At 42.6% G+C, this 25,804-nt stretch overlaps 1 protein-coding gene across 1 annotated transcript in view; it reads right to left on the minus strand.

Moving 5' to 3' along the window:
- The window catches only part of TRPM2 (transient receptor potential cation channel subfamily M member 2), an 82,043-nt gene extending 56,475 nt beyond the window's left edge, over positions 1-25,568 (minus strand). The window contains exons 1-8 of the mRNA XM_069985318.1: positions 25,419-25,568; positions 22,403-22,488; positions 16,040-16,211; positions 13,321-13,504; positions 12,667-12,830; positions 8,205-8,385; positions 2,710-2,771; positions 802-1,002 (exon numbers count right to left, since the gene is read on the minus strand). Coding sequence (XP_069841419.1) covers positions 802-1,002; positions 2,710-2,771; positions 8,205-8,385; positions 12,667-12,830; positions 13,321-13,504; positions 16,040-16,211; positions 22,403-22,488; positions 25,419-25,568 — 1,200 coding nt within the window. The remainder of the gene's footprint in view (positions 1-801; positions 1,003-2,709; positions 2,772-8,204; positions 8,386-12,666; positions 12,831-13,320; positions 13,505-16,039; positions 16,212-22,402; positions 22,489-25,418) is intronic.
- Between the last annotated feature and the right edge of the window lie 236 nt (positions 25,569-25,804).

Raw genomic sequence — 25,804 nt, forward strand, 5'->3', positions numbered from 1 at the left:
CACAGGTGCCTTAACGATCCAGCCCATGTGCCGTGCTGACACAGGTTAGGAATAGGAGACAATCTGCCTGGAGAATTCCTAATGATGAGGAGGGCGGGGAGGAGGGACAGAGAGGCTATGCCAGCCTAATGCATACACAATCTAGGCACGGGGCTGCAAGTTTTAAAATTGTTTTTTTAGGACAATAACTGCATCACCTGCCAAATGAACCCCAGGACAGATCTTAGATTAAAAGCAGCTATCTGTAGGTACAAGTGGTTTGGGGGGGGGGGGGTCAGATTGTGGGTACGGATTTGCTTTAAAATCAATGGCTTTTAAATTAAAGACACACACAAAGGCCAATTAGTCCACCTAAACTGGAATAATGTACCAACAGCCGTTACTGCATTGACAGCCGGCCAAACAGCAAAGTGAAGGACGTCATTTTAAACTTAAAATGACGGACGTCATTTTAAATGGAGAGGGAAAACCATTGTGTGAACATAGGCTTAGGGTTTTCCAGGCAAAACAGACTTGTGAGCTGTCTACAGGATAGATAATCAGTCACACGTCATAAGGGTGTCTGCTGATCAGCTGTTCAACATCCGTACACTGAACTGGGCTGGTTGTTGGGGTCCTGAGTGTAAGCAACCCGATGATCAGAGACTGATGACCTATCCTGTGGACAACACATAAGTCTGTTTTGCGCAGAATACCCCTTTAACTAAGCTTTTAATTTATGCTGGTAAATTTGAACTGAAAATTATTCTAGTCTTTATTAACACATATTTTAAACAGTTTACCAATAATGTGTTAGTATACCTTTTTGGTCCATTCAACAATCTTGTGTTCGGTAAATGTATCAAAGGTGTCAGGGAATAGAGTACGTAATTTCTCTTGGACCAGAGAGATTGTGATTTTCGAAATAGGAAGTTGTGCAACCTGGGCGATGACATCAGCTACTCTTCCAGATCCCTCTACAATGACACATGGAGTGTTGTTGCTGATAGCATTGTAGATTGTCTGCATGGGACACATTAGATATTTAATACCTATTAGTATAACAGATATTTAATTGCCAATCCCAGTGTAAAAAAAAAAGTAAATATGTTAAACTTGAAATATAATTTAAAAATAGTGTAGATTTCCATATAATAGTGTATTTTTCCATATAATGCACACTGACCCTTACTATTCATGGTGTCATTACTTTATTACTTTTACAATATAATTTTTTTTACTGTATCTTGGTCATGTAAACTTGGATTTCAAACAACATTCTTTCCCTTTTAAATCTGCCATCAATCCCATGAATGATTAGGCACAACATCACAGCTACAGCCAGTACCCTCCCTGTCTGCTGGAAAGGTCTGACAATCCTTATCTCTATATATCACTAAACAAACTAAGAGACCATAAGTGTACAATAAGGGGGCCTGAATTGTTATCAAATCTATTATTTCTGTGTGACAGGCATTGCATAATCATCATCATCATCAGTAACTCAGTTACTTATTTTTAGAATGCTTGTATGGAACAGTCCAAGTATCTTCGTTATATAGTAAGTTCTTAAAGCGTCACTGTAACTTCAGAAATGTTTTGACATGTCATAGAGACATGCAAAATGTTTTGATCAGTCCTGGTCTGAGTGTTCAGACCTGTACTGATCAGGAGATAGAGCCGAGAGAAGACGTGCCCGAGTCACGTGATCAGTCGGACTTACAATGGAGCTCTATGAACTCAGAGCCGGGAGAGGAGGCGCTGCATGGTGTCTTCTCCCAGTTCTATCTCCTGATTGGTACGGGGCTGAACACTCAGACCTGGACCGATCAGAACTGACATGTCAAAAATTTTCTGAGGTGACAGTGCAGCTTTAAGGCTGCAATGATGACCCCGGAGTGACATGCAGCAAGAAATTTAACTGGGCAGCTACAGTCCCCAGGGCTGTGTTTAAACTAAGTTAGAAAAAAAAGCTGCCCGCTTTTTTTTTTTTTTCCCCTTAAAGGATGTCCGTTATTGCTGCATTTTAATTCACCTTAATCTAATGCATTGAAGTCAATAGAATGAAGCACGTCCAATGCACACAGTGTATTAAAATGGGCAGCCAAACCGCAAAATGATGGAAGTCATTTTAAAAAATTATAAAAGAACAAGGAAAAACATTGTGGGAAAATAGCCCATATCTATCCATGATAATTTTGGCTTGTCCTACTTCACCAGCATTTCTACAGTACTGTGTTCTGATTCCCTGTGTACCTGACCTGCTATTGTTTCATGACCTCAAACTCGGCTTGTATCCTGCTCTTGTACTTCGCTACTGACTGTGTTTCTAACCTCGGCTTGTTCACAGTATTCTCTTTGCTTCTGATTTCGTACTGCATTTGCTCTATTGGTTCTGACCCCTGGCATGTTTATTGGTTCATCTCTTGTGCTCTGATTTGTGGCCTGATGTTACTACTCGTTACTGACCCAAATTGTCTGACTATTCTTACTCCCAAACGGTTGCAGTGTAGGCACTGTTGCGATGTGCCACTTAGAGCAGCAAGTCAATTAGGTAGGGACAGTTGGCTGGTTTTCATTAAGAGCTCACTGTAACCTCCCTTAACTTGACAGTATTACCAGCTGAATTTTCTATACTGGCTGACTAGCTGCTTAATAAATAATAAAAAAAAATAATAATTCAGCTTTTTAACCATATAAACAAAATATACACTACTTTTTGCAACTTACATCAAGTGTGCCAGGTCCTCCCTCTAACACAACGCAGACTATTGGAATCTTAATGGCAACTCCTAAAAGTAGATAAGGAAGTTGAGAAAACTGATCGAATTAATAAGAAAAAAAGCCAAATAAAAAAAAAGCCATCATGCACAAAACAGATTAGGGAGATTGGGAGATTTACAGGACATATGTGCTTTGCAGAGAAGTTGATACATGGTCTTTTTAGGTCTTTATTACTAATGTGAATAATGTTTTGACATTTAATGGGTTTAAAATTATCACCTTTCTACATGATGATCAACTATTACCTACCATCTATATGCACTGTATTAGGCAGTATTAGCAGTCTCGTAAATGCAGCAGCAACATGCATGCTCAACTACTGCTGCATTCTTGTTAGTAGTCGGGGTCCCACTATGGATTCAAGTAAAATAGCTCTAACTAGTAAAAAGATTTTAAAGGGGTTATCCAGTGCTACAAAAACATGACCACTTTCTTTCAGAGACAACACGACTCTTGTCTCCAGTTCAGGTGCGCTTTGCAATTAAGCTCAATTCACTTCAATGGAACTGAGCAGCAAAACCCCGCCCAAGCTGGACACAAGAGTGGGGCTGTCTGGCCATGTTTTTGTAGCGCTGCATAACCCCTTTAATTTTTGCAAAATCAAAAGTACATTTTGATTTTGATCTAAACCTCATTGACCATATTGGTATAAAATCAATAGTCTGCAAGCATATTAGCCAATAAATTGAACTTTTAATTATTACATGTGCTCTGATTGCTTTCTAGGAAAAGAACCCGAGGTTTTATTGTTTTATTATAGTTTTAAAGGATACAGCCTGTTGAAGATGCAGTGTTGCATTCATGTTTATTTTTTTCCTCCTTACCTTCTGTAATAATGCTGTTATATTTCCATCTACGTGGTGTCCCACCAGGGGTGTTGCTATTGGTTACACCCTTCGTAAAAGCCTGTACTTTTAAGGTTAAGTTGTAATGTAGTAGTACCAGAGTTTTGCCACAAGATGTCGTTTTTGCAAGTATGTATGCCTAGATATTGCACGGCTGTAGTACTCAAAGGGTTATTGTTTTGCTAATGTACCACATGGGTCTGTACACCAATGAGAGTTCTTACTTCTTCTCATCTATCATTTTTCACTTTACTTCCACACACGCACTCCTCACCCACTCACAGCAAAACTTATATGCGCTGTAGGAAGGAAGTCACATGGGTACAGGAAGTGTAGGGTCTTTTACCTTTGGTTTCTGTAGGGGAAGGACACAAGCTAGAACGCTTCTTGCAGCAGCCAAGTTGGGCCCTGGCTCCTGCCAGGTCCCCAGTTCAGTGTGTAGTCTAGACGTAGACCAGAGCACATGCAGCTAGATGGTTTTATCTCAAACAACCTCACGACACACTAAGCAGTATTAAACTTCCACTAGAGAGCACAAGTCAGGGATCATCCTAATAGGGCTGGGCAATAATGGCCTAAATCAATATCGCGGTTTATCATACATATCGTTGCGGTAACGATAAATTGAACAATAATTATGACACGCCCCTTTTAAAAGCCACACCCCTTTTGAAAATCCTATTTTCGAATGGTTATACAAACGTGAATTTATTCCACATAACAATGTACAGCAAACTTCACAAGTAATACACAATGTTTTGGCATCTTCTACGCCATTTTCAAGTGGCACTTGAAAATGGCATAGGAGACGCCAAAACGTCATATATTACTTGTGAAGTTTGCTGCACATTGTTATATGGAATAAATTCACGTTTTCACGTTTGTATTGCCATCGGAGTGCTGCAGAGTATTTTTTTACTAGCTGACTTGGTCAAAGGTCTGGGATTCGTCTGCTGGCACCCACAGTTCGTTTAGTGTGCTGCCTATATTGTTAGCTAAATCTATCTATCTATACAGCATATATATATATATATATATATATATATATATATATATATATAGACAGACAGGAGATGGATAGATAGATAGAACTCCTATCTATCTATTATCTATCCGCTTGAAAATGGTGGCGAGATGCCGCTGAAATGTTGCGCCCTGATATTTTGCACTAGGCTTTAAAGAAATAAATCACAGATTTTTTTTCTCCGTTTACTCAAGAGTGCTGTGGATTCTCTATAATATACACTCACCGGCCACTTTATTAGGTACACCATGCTAGTAACGGGTTGGACCCCCTTTTGCCTTCAGAACTGCCTCAATTCTTCGTGGCATAGATTCAACAAGGTGCTGGAAGCATTCCTCAGAGATTTTGGCCCATATTGACATGATGGCATCACACAGTTGCCGCAGATTTGTCGGCTGCACATCCATGATGCAAATCTCCCGTTCCACCACATCCCAAAGATGCTCTATTGGATTGAGATCTGGTGACTGTGGAGGCCATTTAAGTACAGTGAACTCATTGTCATGTTCAAGAAACCAGTCTGAGATGATTCTAGCTTTATGACATGGCACATTATGCTGCTGAAAGTAGCCATCAGATGTTGGGTACATTGTGGTCATAAAGGGATGGACATGGTCAGCAACAATACTCAGGTAGGCTGTGGCGTTGCAACGATGCTCAATTGGTACCAAGGGGCCCAAAGAGTGCCAAGAAAATATTCCCCACACCATGACACTACCACCACCAGCCTGAACCGTTGATACAAGGCAGGATGGATCCATGCTTTCATGTTGTTGACGCCAAATTCTGACCCTACCATCCAAATGTCGCAGCAGAAATCGAGACTCATCAGACCAGGCAACATTTTTTCAATCTTCTACTATCCAATTTTAATGAGCTTGTGCAAATTGTAGCCTCAGTTTCCTGTTCTTAGCTGAAAGGAGTGGCACCCGGTGTGGTCTTCTGCTGCTGTAGCCCATCTGCCTCAAAGTTCGACGTACTGTGCGTTCAGAGATGCTCTTCTGCCTACCTTGGTTGTAACGGTTGGCTATTTGAGTCACAGTTGCCTTTCTATCAGCTGGAACCAGTCTGCCCATTCTCCTCTGACCTCTGGCATCAACAAGGCATTTCCGCCCACAGAACTGCCGCCTACTGGATGTTTTTTCTTTTTCGGACCATTCTCTGTAAACCCTAGAGATGGTTGTGCGTGAAAATCCCAGTAGATCAGCAGTTTCTGAAATACTCAGACCAGCCCTTCTGGCACCAACAACCATGCCACGTTCAAAAGGCACTCAAATCACCTTTCTTCCCCATACTGATGCTCGGTTTGAACTGCAGGAGATTGTCTTCACTATGTCTACATGCCTAAATGCACTGAGTTGCCGCCATGTGATTGGCTGATTAGAAATTAAGTGGTAACGTGCAGTTGGACAGGTGTACCAAATAAAGTGGCCGGTGAGTGTATCTATCTACTTGTCTCCTATCTATCTACTATTTATTATCTATCTATCTCCTGTCTGTCTCTCTCTCTCTCTCTATATATATATATATAGACAGCGTGTATGTGTGTATATATATATATATATATATATATATATATATATATATATTATATATATATATACACACACACACACACACTCTGGGTAGATAGGGGGATAGATAGATAGATAGATAGATAGATAGATAGATAGATAGATAGATTGATAGATAGGAGATTGATAGATAGATAGATAGATAGATAGATAGGAGATGGATAGATAGATAGATAGATAGATAGATAGATAGATAGGAGATGGATAGATAGATAGATAGATAGATAGGAGATGGATAGATAGATAGATAGATAGGAGATAGATAGATAGATAGATAGATAGATAGATAGATAGATAGATAGATAGATAGGAGATACATAGATAGATAGGAGATAGATAGATAGATAGATAGATAGATAGATAGATAGATAGGAGATAGATAGATAGATAGATAGATAGATAGATAGATAGGAGATGGATAGATAGATAGATAGAGATAGGAGATGGATAGATGGATAGAAAGATAGATAGATAGGACTCCTATCTATCCATCTCCTATCTATCCATCCATCTTTATCTATCTCCTATCTATCCATCTCTCTCTCTCTCTACCCCCAGTCACTGCCACATGCTGCCCTGCCCCCCCCCCCTCTCCCGCACATACAGTTGGGGTCAGGTATAGGTCGGCACCTCCTTACTCCCCTGGGCAGCGCTCTCTCTCTCTCCCGCACAGGAATCCTCGGCCCCTGTCACTCAGTGTTGGTGTAGCACATATATCTGTGTCCTGGGCTGAGCGTCACACACGGCTGCTTCCAGCACAAGATCAAAAGATAACGGGGCGCCGAGGATTCCTGTGTGCGACAGAGTGCGGTGCCCATGGGAGCAAGGATGTGCCGACCTATAGCTGACCCCCTCCAGCCACTGTATGTGTGGGAGAGGGGGGGGGGGCAGGGCTCACTGTGCAGCTTCCAGAGAAGCTAGAAGCGAGTGAGCCGCCCGGCAGCAGCAGCGCTGAGCACACAGCACGCCTGTGCGCAGCCTGTCAGAGTGTTCCTCTTCAGCCCCCCGCAGCAGGATCTTCCATACCTTGCCTTGCATATGTGCGCCCTGGCTGGGATTGGGAGGTGAATCGGAGGATCAGCGAGGGAGATCTGAGGGGAGCAGAGCATGCGTCCGCCGGATGAGGGGGGGGGGGGGGAATACCGCAGATACCGTCCTGTCAGGGTTGAGGTCGGTTAACCGACGCCAGTGACGGTATCAGTATTTTGACGGTATACCGCCCAGCCCTACATCCTAACCCACAAGGAGGAACACAATGCAGAACAGTATGCATAAAGAAGTGAGGAACTGATTCGGATAGAGCAAAGTTGCTAGAAGCCTATGAACTCTTTCTCGCAGCACAGGTGTCATCAGGGAACCCTCAGCCTTCCACTCATCCCAGGTAACAAGTTCTGGGGCTTGTGTCACCCTCTAGGACGGGTCACTCGACATTGGTGGGCAATAGTGGTGCAAAGACCAAAGTCAAAAGTCAACAGAGTCAAAACAAAGGCACAAGTATTCTCTCTACTCTCAAGTATTGTTCTATTTCTACCTCCGAAGTTCCGGCAGAGCACAGTACTACATTGGGTTGGGACTCTCTCGACATCCTCCTCTCTACTCTTCTGATCCTTAATTTCATCTCTCATCACGCAACCCAGTCAGCACGACTGTATCACTCCTTCTACTCTCAGTACAGATCTGAACTCTACAGTATAAAGTGACTTATCGAGAGTAAAGTATTGTATCAAGGCAAAGCTGTATTATCTGCTGCCTACCTCAAGTATCTTCAGAGTAAAGAAGATTATATTTATGCTAAAGAGACTCTGTGATTCCTTGTCCAGCACCAACACAGCACACACACCTTCCTTGGGTCATCTCCACTTTCTGTGGGTGGCAGTGCCAATAGTCCGGGTGGGTCACAAGGGAACAAGGTATAGCCAGCCCACTAAAATAAAAGCAGGTGTGCCACCATACCTGCGCAAAACCTACAATGATGCTATAGTTGTAAAACATTCTTACCTCCTTTCTCTTTTGTCTGTTCTGAAATAAATTTTTCCAGCTTAGTCCTCAGAAAAATTTCAACACCATATTTGCCATTAGTCCCATCATCCACAAGAATAAAGTGTGAATGATTGTTATCTAAGCAGGCAAGACTTCCTTGGTTTTCCTCATCTATGTGGTACTGAGCGGGAAATGAACCCTTAAAGGAAAGAAAAATATGCTGTACTCAAGTAAAAGTAAAATGTAAAAATGTTTAGTGTCAAACACATAAAACCCCCGACCTGAATGCAGTAAATAAAAATATTCTTACCTTGCACTGTCCTTGTGTGTTTACTGTTGATTCACTAAAGGTAGACGTATACGTTAGGAGATAAATGGACTGGATCTACAGACCTAGGGGCTAATCCTGGATTGTTGAGGTGTGGTTAAATCCAATGATGCATAGGTCATGTAATTTGTAGTGATGAGCGAATAGTGAGATATTCGAATATTCGATATTCGTACGAATATCCCGCGAATATTCGAATATTCAATCGAATATTCAATCCCATTAAAGTCTATGGGAACACGTATTCGATTAGTGAAAAACATCTATTTGACCATTTGGAGGGTAAAACCGGAAGATGGGGGATTTGAACGCATATAGAATATTTATCGAATATTTGCGGGATATTCGTACGAATATCGAATATTCGAATATATCACTATTCGATCGAATGTCTATTCGATCGAACAGTATTCGCTCATCACTAGTAATTTGCTTTTCTTCTCTTCTCCTTCCAGCCCAGGCCTTAAAGCAGAGCACTATTTTCTATGACTTGTCTCTAAAGAATCTGCCAGAAAACATCCTAGGCTCCTCCTTTTTTCAGGATCTGTCTACCTCTATACAAATTCCCGATCTTCAAAGCCCCAAGGAGGAATAAAACCCCACAAAATAGTAAGGCCCACCTTTGTGCAGAAATACTCTATTTATCCATTTCTCCTCTTATCAAGCAGTCTTACTAGTGCGGTGCTTAGCACCCGCTAAACCAGCTCTCTTTGTCTCATCACAGGGGGACTGTGGATAATAGGAATTACCTGAGGCAGGAAGAGGGGACTTAACAGAGTGCCCCACCTTAGTGATACTGTCCTACAATAACAAAAGCACACAGGAGGGAAATGGGGGTTACAGTATCACTTTAATTTTACCTCACTGAGACCATATTACAAGCTGCCAATACGAGAATACAAGTCTACAGAGAGGTGAGGAAGGAAATTGGGGGGGGGGGGGGTGTTACTGGTGAGACCCAAAACTGTAGAGACAGCATAAAGCTACTGTAAACAAGAGATCTCACCCCAGGTCTTGATATACAGCTTAGATTGTTCAGTAGTGCTGTGCGTGCAGTGTATGGCAGACACTATAGACGTTAGCCTCCAGCCACCAGCTCAGGGGCAACTGGATCTTACATATAAAGACTGTAGCTCAGAAATGTCATCTACAGAATGGCATGTATCAGTTATATAGTGTACCCATGTATACATATAGAACAGCTTATCCAAAAAAGTTGTGTGAAAGACTAATACTGGTATCATTGAAGCAGCATGAATGACACTATGTCTTCACTGCTGGGGTGCTAGGTGCTGGACTGCTGCCAATCAATCGATTTTTAAAAGTTAGATAACCATTTTATTCCCTCTCTGTGCCTCCATACTTTTTCTAATAGATTTTTGTGCCCCATATGCTATATTATTCCCCCTTTGTTCTCCTACACACTATTTAATGCTGCTTTGTACTCCAAACTCTTTGTATTCCCCCTTGTATCTTGTATGCATACACTCTCTGTAATGCTCCTTTGTACCCCCAACGCTCTTTGTAATTCCCCTATTTACACTTACTCCATGTAAATTCGCTTGCGCCCCCACACTCTTTGTATTTACCCTATGTGTCCCTGTATAATTTAGGCCAATTTTGGCCATGACTGTCACCTTCGGCCGCGCGTGATACAGAGCTGCTCCTTCTGTCCCTGCTTGGTCCAGCATGCATGTCCCCTCTACAAGGGTGCGCTGGCGCTGCTTCAATTTAAAGGGCCAGTGTGTCCCTAATTGGCTGCTGCACAGCGGCCTTGTATTTCTTATGCAGTTAGTCCCTGGCTCCCCTGTTGGAGCCTCCGCATGCTTTCCATGGCATGTGGTCCCAGCTTGACCATAATTCCTGCCTGTGATTCCTGTCCATGGTTCCTGCACTGTGTCTGCTGACTGATTCCTGCATCATGTCTGCTGTTCTTGGTTCCTGCTGCTCGTGATTCCAGCCCATGATTGCTATCCTGGTTCTATCTGTGAGTTCCGCTGTCTTCCTGGCTGCCTTCCTGCCTACGTGCATCTCGCCTGCCTTCATTAGCAAGCCAAGCCAGTGGTAGCGACCTGGGGGTCGCTTGCCACAGCAAATCCACAGCTTTGGGTCTCACCTTGCGGCGGGCTCTGGTGAAGACCAGCGGCCCCTTAGATTCCACTCCCTGGTGTTGCTTACGCAATCGGCGGTTTAGGGGATTCACTTGTTGTTCGCTAAACAAGCAATTAAGCAATTTATTTGTGCATGTAAAAGGACCCTAATATAGCTAGTGAAAAACAGTGATGTGATTGGTCCGCCTGTGCTGGGCTGACTTCAATAGCTGGGCTGACTTTAATAGCTGCTCTGGAGTTGGTCCAGGGCTCCAACTATCATTTGTAAAAACTTCTGATATCATAGCAACATGTGAGACGTGCATATGAGTGGAGATCTGGGTGCTGAGACCCCGCCAATTCCTAGAATGAAGGAGCAGAAGCGCTCAGCAGTGCATGCTCTGCCCCTTTATCTCCTTAATATGAAGAATTTCGTAGACTGCTAATGCAAGCAGTCTTAGGAATTATAATGGGAGCCTATAGAACTTTCGGCCTATTCCACAGGCTCAGTTATAATTCAATAGACTGCAGTTATAGCGGAGATGAAGGGGCAGAGCACGCATTGCTGAGCACTTCTGCCCATTCGTTCTAGTGATCAGCGTGGGTCTCAGCACGCAGACCCCAACCGATATGCACTTCTGATACTGTATGTTACAGTGATATGTCAGAAGTTTTTGCAAATGATAGTTATACTTTAAAGCGCTGTGGAATCTGTTGGTGCTCTACAAATAAATATTATTATTATTTAAAGTGTCACTGTTGTTACAACTTTCTAAATCGAAAACAACAGTAGAAATACAGTACGTTTGTAATTTAAATTATTTATTTATTTATTTTGTTATCATGCTGTAAAACAAAACTATACTTATCTGAAATCAAGGTCCAGTCTCTTGAGGGCAGCTTTTAGTCTTGTGCTGGATGAAGAAAAAGAGACTAAACACAGGGAGTACCGGCCAGTACAGAGTGTTATGGCAAATGATTGATGCCGTTTCTTTGCGCAGATGGCCAGGATTTCCTGTGTTTAGTCTCTCTTTTTTTTCAAAGACTCTAAACACAGAAAGTCCAATGTTTATGTCAAATTCCCTGTTTATTTAGATTTGAAAGTTTTTGTAAATTTTTAAGTTGTTGTTTTTTTTTCAAAACAGATTTTTGAAAGTTACCAACAGTAAACAGTAAAGCAGTGGAAGAGGAGGCCAATGGCTCCATGCTCTATAATTGCTTTCATGGCGTTAGACACAGTTGAAAGCAACACCCACCTGGGGATCTAAGTTATATGCCCACAATACCAAGATGGACCCCCCTTCTCTGCTGGCCCTGGTCTCATTTGAACCCCTGTGACCATAAATTTAATGCCCCTAAATAAATCATACAACTCTTTTGCTGTGTTGATAAGAGTGAGAAATCCATTAGTATAGCACGTAAGCCAAAAAGAAATCAAAGTCTCAATGCCCTCCCTGGAGTCTTTTAACAGATACAGGATGTTTTAACAATAGCTACTGCAAAATTTGTGGCTACTTGATGAATGGATAAAGGTGACTGAAATAACCACAACTGTATCAGTTTTGCAAGAATATTTACCACTAGGACTAATGAAAAGTCTCAAAGATTTCTCATCAAGCCTAGTTTATTTACTAAGTAATTAAAAATGAATTTTAAGGGAAAAAAAAACAGATGGCATGATTTGTTCTAACCATCAACAGCATTACTTTGAGACACATTGATCATATTTACATGTGGTTTTATACTAAACCACTGCAGTATTGGTGGTTGATATTTAAGTACCAGGTCCAAGGAGTGGTATTTGTTGAGCAGCTCCCCTCTGACTTACCCTGTCCAGCTCAGAATTTGTGACAGGGTTCTCCGACAAGTGTATAGGAAGAAACAACAATACTGAGCTCAGCATAGAGAAGTCAGAGATTGTTGCCCAGCAAATATCTCTCCTTGAGTCTAATGTATAAAACTCGGCAGAGGCTATTGTTGAAGCTATGTTTTCTCTAATACACTGTAACCAGTAGAACAACATGATATTGCTGACAGATTTTCTTTACATTCAAATACTTACAGTAGTAGAAATCAGGCTGTTTCGATTGTGAACAATTCCCCAAGTCACAATACCAATAGTGACAATTTTGTTTTTGTTGGTACTTCCCACAGAAAAGTCTCTTACTGCTTCACCAACTTGCTTCATTACACCAGCATGAGAACCCCCAGTTATAATCCAGGCACCTGTTCAAAAATATTATCATTTTATAAATAAGCAAATGTCAACCTTTAAATACCATGTAGGACTTGGTCAGAACATGGTTACCTAATAGCTCAGTCTCCACTAACACTTTCTTCTCACCTGAACAATCTACTAACCTTATTTATAACCAGATCAAAGATCAACTTTGATCAAGGTTCAATGCAGTTTTTTATAACCTATAAAGTAGTTTATAATATAGTATAATATTTATTTTGACTACCAAAAAGATGCAAGTTTATGAAATGCACTTACAAATTTTTCCCATATTGTTTTTTGTAAAGCAAAGCCTAGATATAGTTCTATGCTTCAAGTTTAGTACCTAGCAACTAGTGCTGCATCCAACCCACGGCATTCCGAAGTTTATACTCTGTTGTCATTAAGAAGATAATGTCCATTTACATGTAGAACTTTATCTTTGCATTAATATTCTATATGTAATACACTTCACTAAAAACACACACATAAAATCACCTGTGGTTTGTGCTGCTTTTACTAGACCCCTGCGGAAGATATTTCTCAGTCTCATTTTCATTCGGAAGTTCTTAGCTCCTCCCGTTACTGAAATTAAAAGATTGGGAACTTCAAGTCCCCATTGTTCAGTCATCAGCTGGTAGAGAACATTAGATGGAGTATCAGATGATACTCTCACAAACTGCTGGGAAGAAAAAAAAAGCAAGAGCCTTAATACAACAAATGAATATAAAAATAAAAATCCCTATTGCCACCTGGTGGTGCTGATGCTGCTTTCTGACCTCCATCAGCAACAAGTTTGGGATAGCTGTGTAACAATTCCTGTGTAGATGGATCTGTAAAGGTCACCTTTAGGGTCCTGGGAGCTGTCAGTGAGAAAATAAATTAGGCCCCGTTCACACAGAACAAGAACGGCAGAATTTTGTGGCGGGGAATTGTCCGCCGCGGAATTCCGCCAGCCTCCATGTCATAATGACACTCCCATAGAGTGTCATTATGACACAGAGGCTGGCGGCAGTGAGGGAGGGAGTCATCACCCCAGCTGATAACACTCGGGGGTGATCAGGAACCTAGACAAGCAGCTGTATACATTACAGACAGCTCAGAGTGCCTAGTAGGGAGACATGGCTAATAAGGTAAATAGAACCAATGGCAAAGTTTATTAATGTTATTTTTTTTAATACTATGGAATTTAAAGAGGAGCTGTCAGTGGGACGATAGAGATGTTTCCAATGGATAAATTGGCTTATATATAAAAGGTTAGTCAACAGGAATCTTGAGCATATCTTTCAATGGTCCTTTTCATTGTCAAGATATAAGCCTTTTTATGGCACAAGTACACAAGGGGCATTCCCCAGCATAGCAAAAGTCCAACCAATGACTTTTTATTCACCGCCTCTGTACCCACTGGCCTCTTCCTACCCTGATTGACTGACAACAACTAAATAAAGAGGATATAGACTGGACTTAGCTAGGCTTGTGCTGTGCTTAGGAATACCCTCTGGGCACTTAAGCATCATTTGCATTTTAATTAAGAAAAAAAAAAAGGCTTATGTTTCCGCACTGGAGAGGGCTATTAAAATAAAAGAGGTATACTCAGAGTCTCAATGGCTAGTTCTACTTCGCCATGGGCTTATTTACACCTAATTTCCTGCAGAGGGGGTTCAAATCAACTGTTGTTAGAAAGCTATATAGATTTGTAATTTACTTCTATTGAAAAATCTCTAGTCATCCAGTATTTATCAGCTGCTGTTTGTCCTGCAGGAAGTGGTGTATTCTTTTTAGTCTGACAGAGTGCTTTCTGCTGCCACCTCAGTCTGTGATTAGAACTGTCCAGTGCAGTAACAAATTCACATAGAAAACCTCTTCTGCTTTGGATAGTTCCTGTCACAGACAGAGGTGGCAGTAGATAGCACTGTGTGAGACTGGAAAGAAAAAACATACAGCAGCTGATAATTTCTGGAGAATTGAGATTTTTAAAAAGAAGGAAATTACTAATCTACGGTATTTAACTTTTGGACACCAGTTGATTTGAAAGAATTTTTTTTGTCAGAGTACCCCTTAAAGGAATAAAACTCCTGAATGATTACAGAAAATTTATTTCAGTATACAAACTGCAGTAAACGAAGGAGGATATTTCTAAAGTGATCTCATTAGCAGGTAATAGCAGGTAGCAGTACATGGGTGGCAGTCAGATTGATGTGCCTGGGGCTCTTCACTCTCCTACCCTATGTGTAGAGCAACTCCTTGGCACCATAAGAAAGGTAGGCCAGAATTTTTACTGTCACAGTGAGCACTCGTTCTTACTGTTCTTAAATTAAAAGATTCATCAGGGTGTAGGGTGTCATGATTACTGAGCAGTGTATCCTTGGTGGCAAGGGAGTTCCTCTTCTTCTCACAATACCACTACTGCAAACCCAGCCAAGCACCAGCAATTATTATTGCTGGTACAATGCACTAGATTAGCATAATGTAACAGGCCCTTAACAACTTTGTTGTGTAGTGATGACATTAGCAAGTACAGTATAGGAGCTTTAATATGAAGGTTATTTTGTATATCATAATAATCTAATGCACTGTAGCTTATTGAGTCACTAGCCCAATGCCTCCCTGGTTGAACCACTGGTTGAAAGCCAAACCCAATTCCAACTAAGCCTTGCCCCTTTGTCAGACATGTTGCACATCTCTGAAAACCATTCTCTCTTTCCCTCTCATGTTGTAATGCATAACAATACAATTCCTTATCTGCAGAGGAAAGATAAGCAAACTAAATTATTTTTACCACAAGTATTAGATCTCCAAGGGAATATCAAAACAAGGCTATGTTCCAACTTCAGGAACTCAGTGGGGGAAGGCGACCATACCATTATATAGACAGCCACCAATAAAGATCATGATCATTATTAACGGCCATCTATATTACGAGACGGCCACCTTTGCCTGATATGTACCGAAGTGGGAACATAGCCTAAAGGTGATACCACTGAAAAAAAAATACCTGACAAACTTACCATATTAACATTTTAATAAATTATAGAAAGTAAATAACTATTTGTACCACATGGTAAATAAAAAATTCAGAGGCATGAAGTGTCTTGAAAGAAAGCTTTTTAGGACATAAATTGTTCAAGATTACTGAATTATTAATTAAAAAAAAAAAGCATATATATATTGATATATTGATAAATTGATATAATGCTACAAGAATCACAAAGCAAACCTTTCCGATTCTTGGACCCAGGCCGGTGAAGTTGATATCTCCAAATGCATCTGTAGGCATTTCCTTAATATGTTCATTTACATTCCATGTTTCTTTGCTTTGGAATGGCTGTGGTCTCGTAGCTGTGTCTATGTGTTGTTCTTTAGAATATCCACACATACAGACTCCCTGTCTGTTAATATAGAAACAAAACATTTTTACTGTACTGATTACAGCCATAAGTAACTTAAATAACTTTTATTTTACTGCTTTAAAAAAATGATGCAAGATCAAGAATGGATAATTTAATAGTTCAAGTGATACCGCACTCGGAAATAGCAAATATGTTTTTTTTTGTACTTTTTTTTTTACTTAACTTTTTTTTTTTTTTATGGCAAAAGGGTTGTTTTATTATGAGAAGTTTTTTTTTTATTTATTAGATTTTTTTTGTTACACTGTAATTAATAGATCCCATCACTAAACAACCACGGATCCTGTTTAACAGCATTTAAATAGCGTTGTCAGTTTTGACAGTGATATTTAAATGGTTAATTAGGCGATGCGGGGATTGAGCCGTGGCATCTAATAGCTACAGTCCCAAGCTGCTATCAGCATCTGTGGAGGTTTAGTGGGGGGATTGTCCCACCTAGCTCTACGATCCATTAACTTGACAGGCCTCAGTGAAGTAATGACACTGATCCCAGCTCAGCAAACCTTTACTATGGGCTTCTGCAGCCCATAGTAATTGAGCACCAATTGCAGAGATCAATGTAGTAAATAGGCGGCTGGGTACAGAGTGGGGTCATGGAGTGACTTCTCTCTGTATCACTTTAGAGACTCATTGGCGTACGGGTATGGGTCCTTAAGGAGTTTTTGTTTATTTGTTTTTTAGATGCTTTAAGATATTTCTAACAAGCAAGCAGCAACCGGGCAAGTGTCAGGGCCCACTTTACATTGTCTGCTATGGTGATTCGGAATGTGGGCACACCCGAATGTGCCTACATTCCAAATTAAAAGAAGTGAAGTTCATCTGGCCAGTACTGTAGTACCAGCCAGCGTAAACTTCACAGACAGCGTCTGGACTGCATACAGTCCAGCAAGGAAAGGGTTAAGTGACTTCAGCCCTTACTTGTTGGACTGGGTGTAGTGCAGGATGAAGCACAGGGGATCTGGTTTCTGTCATCTGTGCATTACTGCTCCTGGCCAGAGAGGGAGGGGTTAATTGACTTGACCTCATCCTCCTTTGCACAGTGCATGTGACACAACCTACTGAGGAAGTAGCCCAGCGCCCTCAAACGTGTTTAGACACATATATTTACGCTAGTGCACAGTGTTTGTGTATAAAGTACCTGTCTAAATGACTACACACCTTGTTTATAGGTCAGACAGAGTTTATAGGTCATACAGAGGATCGGAACAGAGATCTGCTAGAACGAGAGAGCCAGGCCCAGCTACAGATCAGACTTTACACTGGGATCTACAGGCAGCGCGGACCTGCAGCCACTCACCACTATCACAGCGCTTTATTCAGCTAAAGGATTAGATATACGGAAAGCATACTCTACATGGGTAAGAGGTGTCTTAAATTGACTCTTTCTTATTCTCCATATACCCCTTTGAATACTACTGAACTATACAGGGCAGACATTCTGCAAACAGACTGTGTCACTAATTTGTTAACAAACTGCAACAACAGCTCATACAGAGACTAATGCTGGGTTTACACGGAACGATTATCGTGCAAATTTGCACGATAACGTTTGAATTCGTACGTGTAAACGCAGCGAACGATCGAACGACGAGCGACAAATCGTTCATTTTGATCTTTTAACAGGTTCTTAAATCATCGTTCGTCGTTCGCAAAACATTCGCCGATCGTTCCGTGTAAACAGTCTTCGCCCACCGCCCTCATTTTCAAAAGGAACATGAGAAAAAAAGCACCCCAAAATTTGTACCGCAGGTCCTCCTGAGTACAATAGTACCCCATATGTGGGCATAAACCACTGTATGGGCACACAGCGGGGCTCAGAAGGGAAGGAGCGCCAATTAGCTTTTCCAAGAAGTTTCTGAGTGCCAGGTGCATTTGCAGAGCCCCTGTATTTTCAGCAGAATAGAACCCCCCCAAAATTCACCCCATTTTGTAAAGTACACCCCTCAAAAAATTCATCTTGGGGTAGGAGGAGCATTTTGACCCCACAGGTATTAGAGGAAAGTATTCAAAATTAGACAGTAAAAATGAAAAACTCGAATTTTTCCAATAATATGTTCGTTTAGTTTGAAATTTCTCAATTTCACGAGAAACAAGAGAAAAAAAGCACCCCAAAATTTGTAAGGCAGGTTCTCTTGAGTAAAAAGGTACCCCATATGTGGGCATAAACCACTGTATGGGCACACAGCAGGGCTCAGAACATAAGGAGCGCCAATTAGCTTTTTCAATGCAGATTTTGCAGAAGAAGCTTCTGAGCGCCAGGTGCGTTTGCAGAGCCCCTGTAGTGCCAGCGGAGTAAAATCCCGCCATAAGTCACCCCATTTTGGAAAGTGCACCCCTCAAAGAATTCATCTTGGGGTGTGGTGAGCATTTTGACCCCACAGGTATTAGAGGAAAGTATTCAAAAGTAGACAGTAAGAATGAAAAACTCGAATTTTTCCAATAATATGTTCGTTTAGTTTGAAATTTCTCAATTTCACAAGGAACAAGAAAAAAAAGTACCCCAAAATTTGTAACGCAGGTTCTCCTGAGTACAAAAGTACCCCATATGTGGGCATTAACCACTGTATGGGCACACAGGAGGGCTCAGAAGGAAAGGAGAGCCAATTAGCCTTTTCAATGCAGATTTTGCTAAAGAAGTTTCCGAGTGCCAGGTGCGTTTGCAGTGTCCCTGTAGTGTCAGCGGAGTAAAATCTCCCCATAAGTCACGCCATTTTGGAAAGTACACCCCTCAAAGAATTCATCTTGGGGTGTGGTGAGCATTTTGACACCAGAGGTAATAGAGGAAAGTATTCAAAAGTAGACAGTAAAAATGAAAAATGCGAATTTTTCCAATAATATATTCCTTTAGTTGGAAATTTCTCAATTTCATGAGGAGCAGGAGAGAAAATACACCCCAAAATCTGTAACGCAGGTTCTCCTGAGTAGAACGGTACCCCATATGTGGGCAAAATCCACTGTATGGGCACACAGCAGGGCTCAGAAGGAAGGGAGCGCCAATTGGCATTTTCAGTGCATGATTTTTCTGAAGAAGTTTCTGAGCGCCAGGTACGTTTGTAGTGCCCCTTTAGTGTCAGCGGAGTAAAATATCCCCAAAAGTCACCCCATTTTGGAAAGTGCACCCCTCAAAGAATTCATCTTGGGGTAGGATAAGCATTTTGACCCCACAGGTATTAGAGGAAAGTATTCAAAATTGGCCAGTAAAAATGAAAAACTCGAATTTTTCCAATAATATGTTGGTTTAGTTTGAAATTTCTAAATTTCACATGGAATGGGATAAGAAAACGCACCCCAAAATCTGTATCGCATATGTGGACATTTACCACTGTATGGGCACACAGCGGGGCTCAAAAGGGAAGGAGCGCCAATTTGCTGGAGCAAAACCGCAGCTAGTAATAGTTATTCGAATAGCGCAGTTACTAAAACAAAATGGTTCCGGACAGTCTGGGGTGGTTCCGGGTAATCTGGAGGTGGTTACGGGTAATCTGGGGTGGTTACGGGTAATCTGGGGTGGATACGGTCAACATGGGGTGGTCACGGGCAACGTGGGGTGGATACAGGCAACCTGCTGTGGTTACGGGAAACATGGGGTGGTTACTGGCAACGTGTTGTGGTTACGGACAATCTGGGGTGGTTACGGACAGTCTGGGGTGGTTACAGATAAACTGAAGTGCTTATAGGTAATCTGAGGTGGGTACCTCTGGCGTGGTTACGGGCAATCGGGAGGGGGTCATTGGCCATTTGGGGTGGTCAGAGGCAACGTGTGGTGGTCAGAGGCAACGTGTGGTGGTCAGAGGCGGCGTGCGGTGGTAAGAGGCAACCTGCGGTGGTTGCGTGCAATCTGGGGGGTTCCATGTAATCTGGCATGATTACGGGCAACCTGGGGTGGTTATGCGCAACCTGCAGTGGTTACGGGCAACATGGGGGGGGGGGGTTACAGACAATCTTAGATTGTTACGGATAAACTGAAGCGCTTACAGGTAATCTGGGGTGGGTACATGTAATTTGGGGTGATTACGGACAATCTGGAGGGGGTCACTGGCAACGTGCGGTGGTTACAGGCAACGTGCGGTGGTTATGGGCAACGTGCGGTGGGTACGGGCAACGTGCGGTGGTTACAAGCAACGTGCGGCGGTTACGGGCAACGTGCTGTGGTTATGGGTAATGTGCGGTTGTTACGGGCAACGTGGGGTGGATACGTGTAATCTGGGGGGTTAAGTGCAATCAGGCGTGATTACGGACAACCTGGGGCGGTTACGGGCAACCTGCGGTGGTTACGGGTAAAGTGCGGTGGTTACCAGTAACGTGCGGGTGTTACGGTCAACGTGCGGGTGTTACGGTCAATGTGTGGGTGTTACGGTCAACGTGCGGTGGTTACGGTCAACGTGCGGTGGTTACGGGCAACGTGCGGTGGTTACGGGCAACGTGCGGTGGTTACGGGCAACGTGCGGTGGTTACGGGCAACGTGCGGTTGTTACGGGCAACGTGCGGTGGTTACGGGCAACGTGGGGTGGTTACGGGCAACGTGCGGTGGTTACTGGCAATGTGCGGTGGTTACGGGCAATGTGCGGTGGTAACGTGTAATCTGGGGGGGGGTTAGGGGTAATTTGGGAGTAAACTGCAAATATTACTATAATAAAAAGTGTGTTTTATTTTTTTGTATGTTTTTCACTTTTTGCACTTTTACACATTCATTTTCACTGTGTTACTATGATTACTGTGATATTTTCTATCACAGTAATCATAGTTTAGTGACAGAGACCAAATTGGTCTCTGTCACTTTAAATTTTCAGAGTTGGCTGGTTCTGGAGCGCATGCGCACTTCAGAACCAGCCTGGACGCCGAGGAGGAAGGACCTCCATGGATCAGGTAATGTATATGGGGAAGGGGGGGTGATTGGGGGGTGACTTGGGGGGTGACTGGGGGGGTGACTTGGGGGGGACGGACACTTTTTATCCCGTCACCAATCATTTATGGTGGCAGGGGATAAAAAGTGCTGGGCAGCACATGGCACAAGCGATCAGCGGTATATAGTATATATCGCTGATCGCTTGTACCGGGACCCCACAGGGGGGTCCCCGATCACTGCCCCATGCTCTCCGCTTTTTTACATTTCCATCGCTGTGAACAGACATAGTCTGTTCACAGCGATGGTGGCGGCCATCTTGGATCTGGCTGCCAGGGGAGGGAGAGGGATAGTGACTGGGGCTCTAGGGGGCCTATCTGGGGTCTGATTGATACATTTCATCTCCCCCCACCGTGGATTCACTGTGGGGGGAGATGAAAGGCAGTGCCGACCCATTAGTGACCGCCGTATTGGCGGTCACTAAGGGGTTAACTACCGAGATCCAGGCACGGCCCGAATCTCGGCAGCTGCGGCGGGTGCCCGGCTATCTCTGACAGCCGGGCCCCACCGGGGATGACAGGAGCGCAGGTCCTGCGCCCCTGTCATCCCGAGGACGTACCGGCACGTCCATCTGCAGGAACAGGCTGGAGATTTGGACATGCCGGTACGTCCTTATGCGGCAAGGGGTTAAATCACCCTAAACACATTTGGTTTCTTTGCACGTGGAATCACCCACCCAGACAAATTATCAAATTCCGATCTTGCATGCTAAATAACTTGTGCAACATTGCTGATTTTTGGTCACATTACATCCTAGAAAAAAAAAACTGTAAAAAGGGATCATCAAGTCACATATATGCAAGTGTGGCACAGATTAAAGCTGCATATCACTGTGCCAAAAAATTACATATAAAATATAAGCCTTTGCAGAGCCCCATAGCCAAAAAAATGTAAATATTATTTAAAAAAATGGAGCAATTTTTAACACAATGTAATTCCTTTTTTAAACACTCAAACTACAAACTCTTGGCCATCTTTACCAGAAGCACAGCACTACTCTCCCCATTTAGGTGCAGCCCATCTATAACGTCAGGGGCAGGGAAGAAGTGAGCCCTAAAATAAACCCAGCCCCCTATTCCTGCCTACTTGGTTGACCTGCCCTAGCAAGTGGGTGACAATGTACAGGAGGGGGGAAAACAATAGAGCAGTAACAAATCCAGGTCAAGCGCGGGAGGCCATGTCAAAGGTGATGTCACAATCAAAAGGAGTGTATCTAAAATATAATAAATGTATTAACAAATGCAGAAATATATAGATAATAAAGACATACCTTTTATCTGTCATGTTAGAGCTTTCCACATAAAATGTACATTCCTTCTTTTTAATATGTTCTGCAATCCAAGAGCTTATATTTTCCTGTAATAAGGTAGTGTATATATTATGAAACAAGTCAATTTTAAACAAAACAAATTATATTAGGAAAAAAAGGCAGACTGCAGATATGCCACGGCTTGTTAGAAATCTATGGATAACCAACTGGGTGTTACCAGTTAAAGTGTACCTGTCATCAGCTGAAATATTTGGAAAAGCACTTTCCTTGGCCAGTCCAGCCTTTAGTTCTGCATTCTGGTACCCATTGATTTTCAGTTCTCTCAGAGTCAGTGGGCTGGCCTTTCATGTGGGTGATGTTTTCTCAGGCCGGAAGAGTAGTCTATTTACACACCCCTAGCAGTGCATGGGAGAGCACTGAAAAGCAATAGCAAATGCAACAGCATCACCACCTATCTCTTTGGGCTGTACAGTAAGAAGTAGTGCATAGCACATTGCTGCTTACTGTATCAGGGTCCTGGGGTTCCAGACCTGCTGAGGAGCTGAGGCATAGCTTGCCCCCTCCAAAAATAACACCTTTATCAGATAAATATACCATATGACTCCACACACACACACACACACCAGCTGGGTGCTGAACGATGCTAGATGTACCCTAGGTAGTTGAGCAGTACACTTCAGTGCATAGAGAACCGCTCCTGGTCAGAAGCAGAAAGATCTGCCGGATCACACCTAGGGACAGCGGGGGGAGGCAGGGAAAGCATGATGTCTAGGGACGTCATGATGCAGAATGGCACTGCTTTTCATGAAGTCCCTGGACGTCATTTTGGGGGAAGGGGTTAAACATATAAAAAAAACTTATCCCGCAAAAATGATTGTTAGCACAACTCCTGTTATTTATTTATTTTTTAAAAAAGAAAAAATTGCGACAGTGCCTTTTTAAGAGTTTGTCCCAAGATAGTCTGGCACTGTCGGCTCCGATTGGATAGTGTCAGACAGTTTAGGGACACAAGCCAATTGGTAACACTCAGCTGGTTATTCAGTCACACCTTTCTGGTAAGAATAACCGAGGAACAGCACAGCATAGAGCTATAAGAAAAGGTGTTCTAAGATTATTATTTAATGTACAGTACATTACATTTATTTGCTAAAAAAGACATGCCAGGAATAGTGAAAGGTCCTCTCTATGGTCATTAGGTAAGCACTGTGGGAGAATTAGTTCAATAGAGTGCAGGATTGCTGTGTAAACAGCAGTCAGAGACAGTGATACTTGGCTGTATTTATTAGCATGTGCATAAAACAAAATAAAACCCTGCTTGTCCAGCACTTTTAGGGTATATTCACACAGGCGGGCTCGCAGCGAGATTCTCGCTGCGAGCCCGGCAGGTCCTGTCAGTTCCCATAAACTACATACTTGCTGCGGTCTAAACGACCGCAGCGAGTATGTAATTATACCGTGCTTAACCCCTTCTACTCCCGCCGGCTCCCCCGCTGTAAGCAGCATACATTACCTGTCCTTGCTGCACGGGTCCGGCGTCCTGCTCTCCCGCCCGGCCAATTAGTGTGTTGCCCAGCCGCAGCCACTGATTGGCCGGGCGGGAGAGCAGGACGCCGGACCCGTGCAGCAAGGACAGGTAAAGTATGCTGCTTACAGCGGGGGAGTCGGCGGGAGTAGAAGGGGTTAAGCGCAGTATAATTACATACTTGCTGCGGTCGTTTAGACCGCAGCAAGTATGTAGTTTATGGGAACTGACAGGACCTGCCGGGCTCGCAGCGAGAATCTCGCTGCGAGCCTGCCCGTGTGAATATACCCTTAAAAAACAGTAAGGATATGTTCACACTGAGTAAATCAGGCAGAATCACGCCTGTCTCAGTGTGTCATAGCCTGTCTATGGGAGAGCTCACGCACCTCCACTGCCGCTGCTTTTTTCACTCAAAGAAGTGACATGTCACTCCCCCATAGACAGGCTATGACACACTGAGACAGGCAGGATTCCGTGGCGGAAAGTTCTGCTGCGGAATCCCGCCTGATTTACTCAGTGTGAACATACCCTTGAACTCCTGACTATATGTGCAGCTTACTACTAGCTGGACACAACACATACACATGACAGAGCACAGTCCTTTACCTAAGCCAGGTATTCAGCTCCTTGGAGGCCAATAACCTTACTGCATTCTCAGCTACACCAAGCCAAAGGGTGTGTTTACGCAGACAGATTTATCTGACAGATCTGTGACAGATTGTTAAAGCCAAAGCCAGAAATAGACTATAAACAGAGAACATTTCAAATCCATTCCTGGCTTTGGCTTCAATAATCTGTCACATAAATTTGTCTGTGTAAACACACCATTTCTCTTTCTGCAGGGTTTGTTTTTATAGTCAGCTAATCATTCAGCCACAGCACCTGTGCTGGCTCAACCCAGACTCACAAGACCTGGAGTGAAGGGATGTGGAATGGGAAGCCCCACTACCAACCTTCCACCCATTCCAAGAAAAAACAGGCCAGAACAGACAACTACCTTGCTGGAGATCAAATAACATCACAGTTTTTTCTTATGTCTCCACCAGTGAGATTACTTCTCCAATCCTAATAAGCATAATAGCCAAACTCACAGAATCAAGTCAATACAGTCATTGTATCAATTAATATTACCTTGAAGGGCATTGCAAAGTTTGGCTACATTACTGTAAAGAACCCTTTGCTCTAATGTTTGAATCACTTTACCTCAACAAATAATGAATATCGCAGATCGGCAAGTAGGCAGGGACAGAGGCTGTGAGATCAGGACTCACCCCTTCCCCCTGTCGTGACAAGTGACATTTGTCTGTATTGGCTACACACATAGGTCTTAAAAAAGTTCTGCAGACTGATAGACCACGTTGGCCCACAGAAATAGTCTTTTCTCCACCCCACCGCCTTTCTGTTTGAGGAACTGTAGAGCTGATGTAAAGGTACTCATAAGAACTTTGGAAATATTAGTATATCATATCATATGTTAATAAATAATAATGTTACCTTTTCATCTCGAGAAGAGGAATAGTTTGTCCTTTTCTTGCGCTTGATCTTGTTAGTATATCTGAAGTTAGATACCAAATGTGATATTCTCTTGGGTTGTGGCCTAAAGCTGTCTTCATCTTGACTAATGCTGCTCTCAGCGTTTGACATCATAAAGACTTGGTTTTAAATTTAAAATGTTTCAGACATCTAAAGAAAAAAACAATAGTCAAAATTGGTGGCGTAGATCTATAAATGGCCTATTACAATATATACGCTTTCCTTTCATGATCAATTTTTGACTTGTCACTTTCATTTATCCCCTGTGAACAGGGATCAATCTCTTAAATGAAGCTTTAACCACTATCAGACAAACTGTACTCTATAGAGAGCTGCCTTTGGTCATA

The sequence above is a fragment of the Dendropsophus ebraccatus genome, chromosome 9 (genome assembly GCF_027789765.1).
Source record: "Dendropsophus ebraccatus isolate aDenEbr1 chromosome 9, aDenEbr1.pat, whole genome shotgun sequence".
In the NCBI taxonomy this organism is placed as follows: domain Eukaryota; kingdom Metazoa; phylum Chordata; class Amphibia; order Anura; family Hylidae; genus Dendropsophus; species Dendropsophus ebraccatus.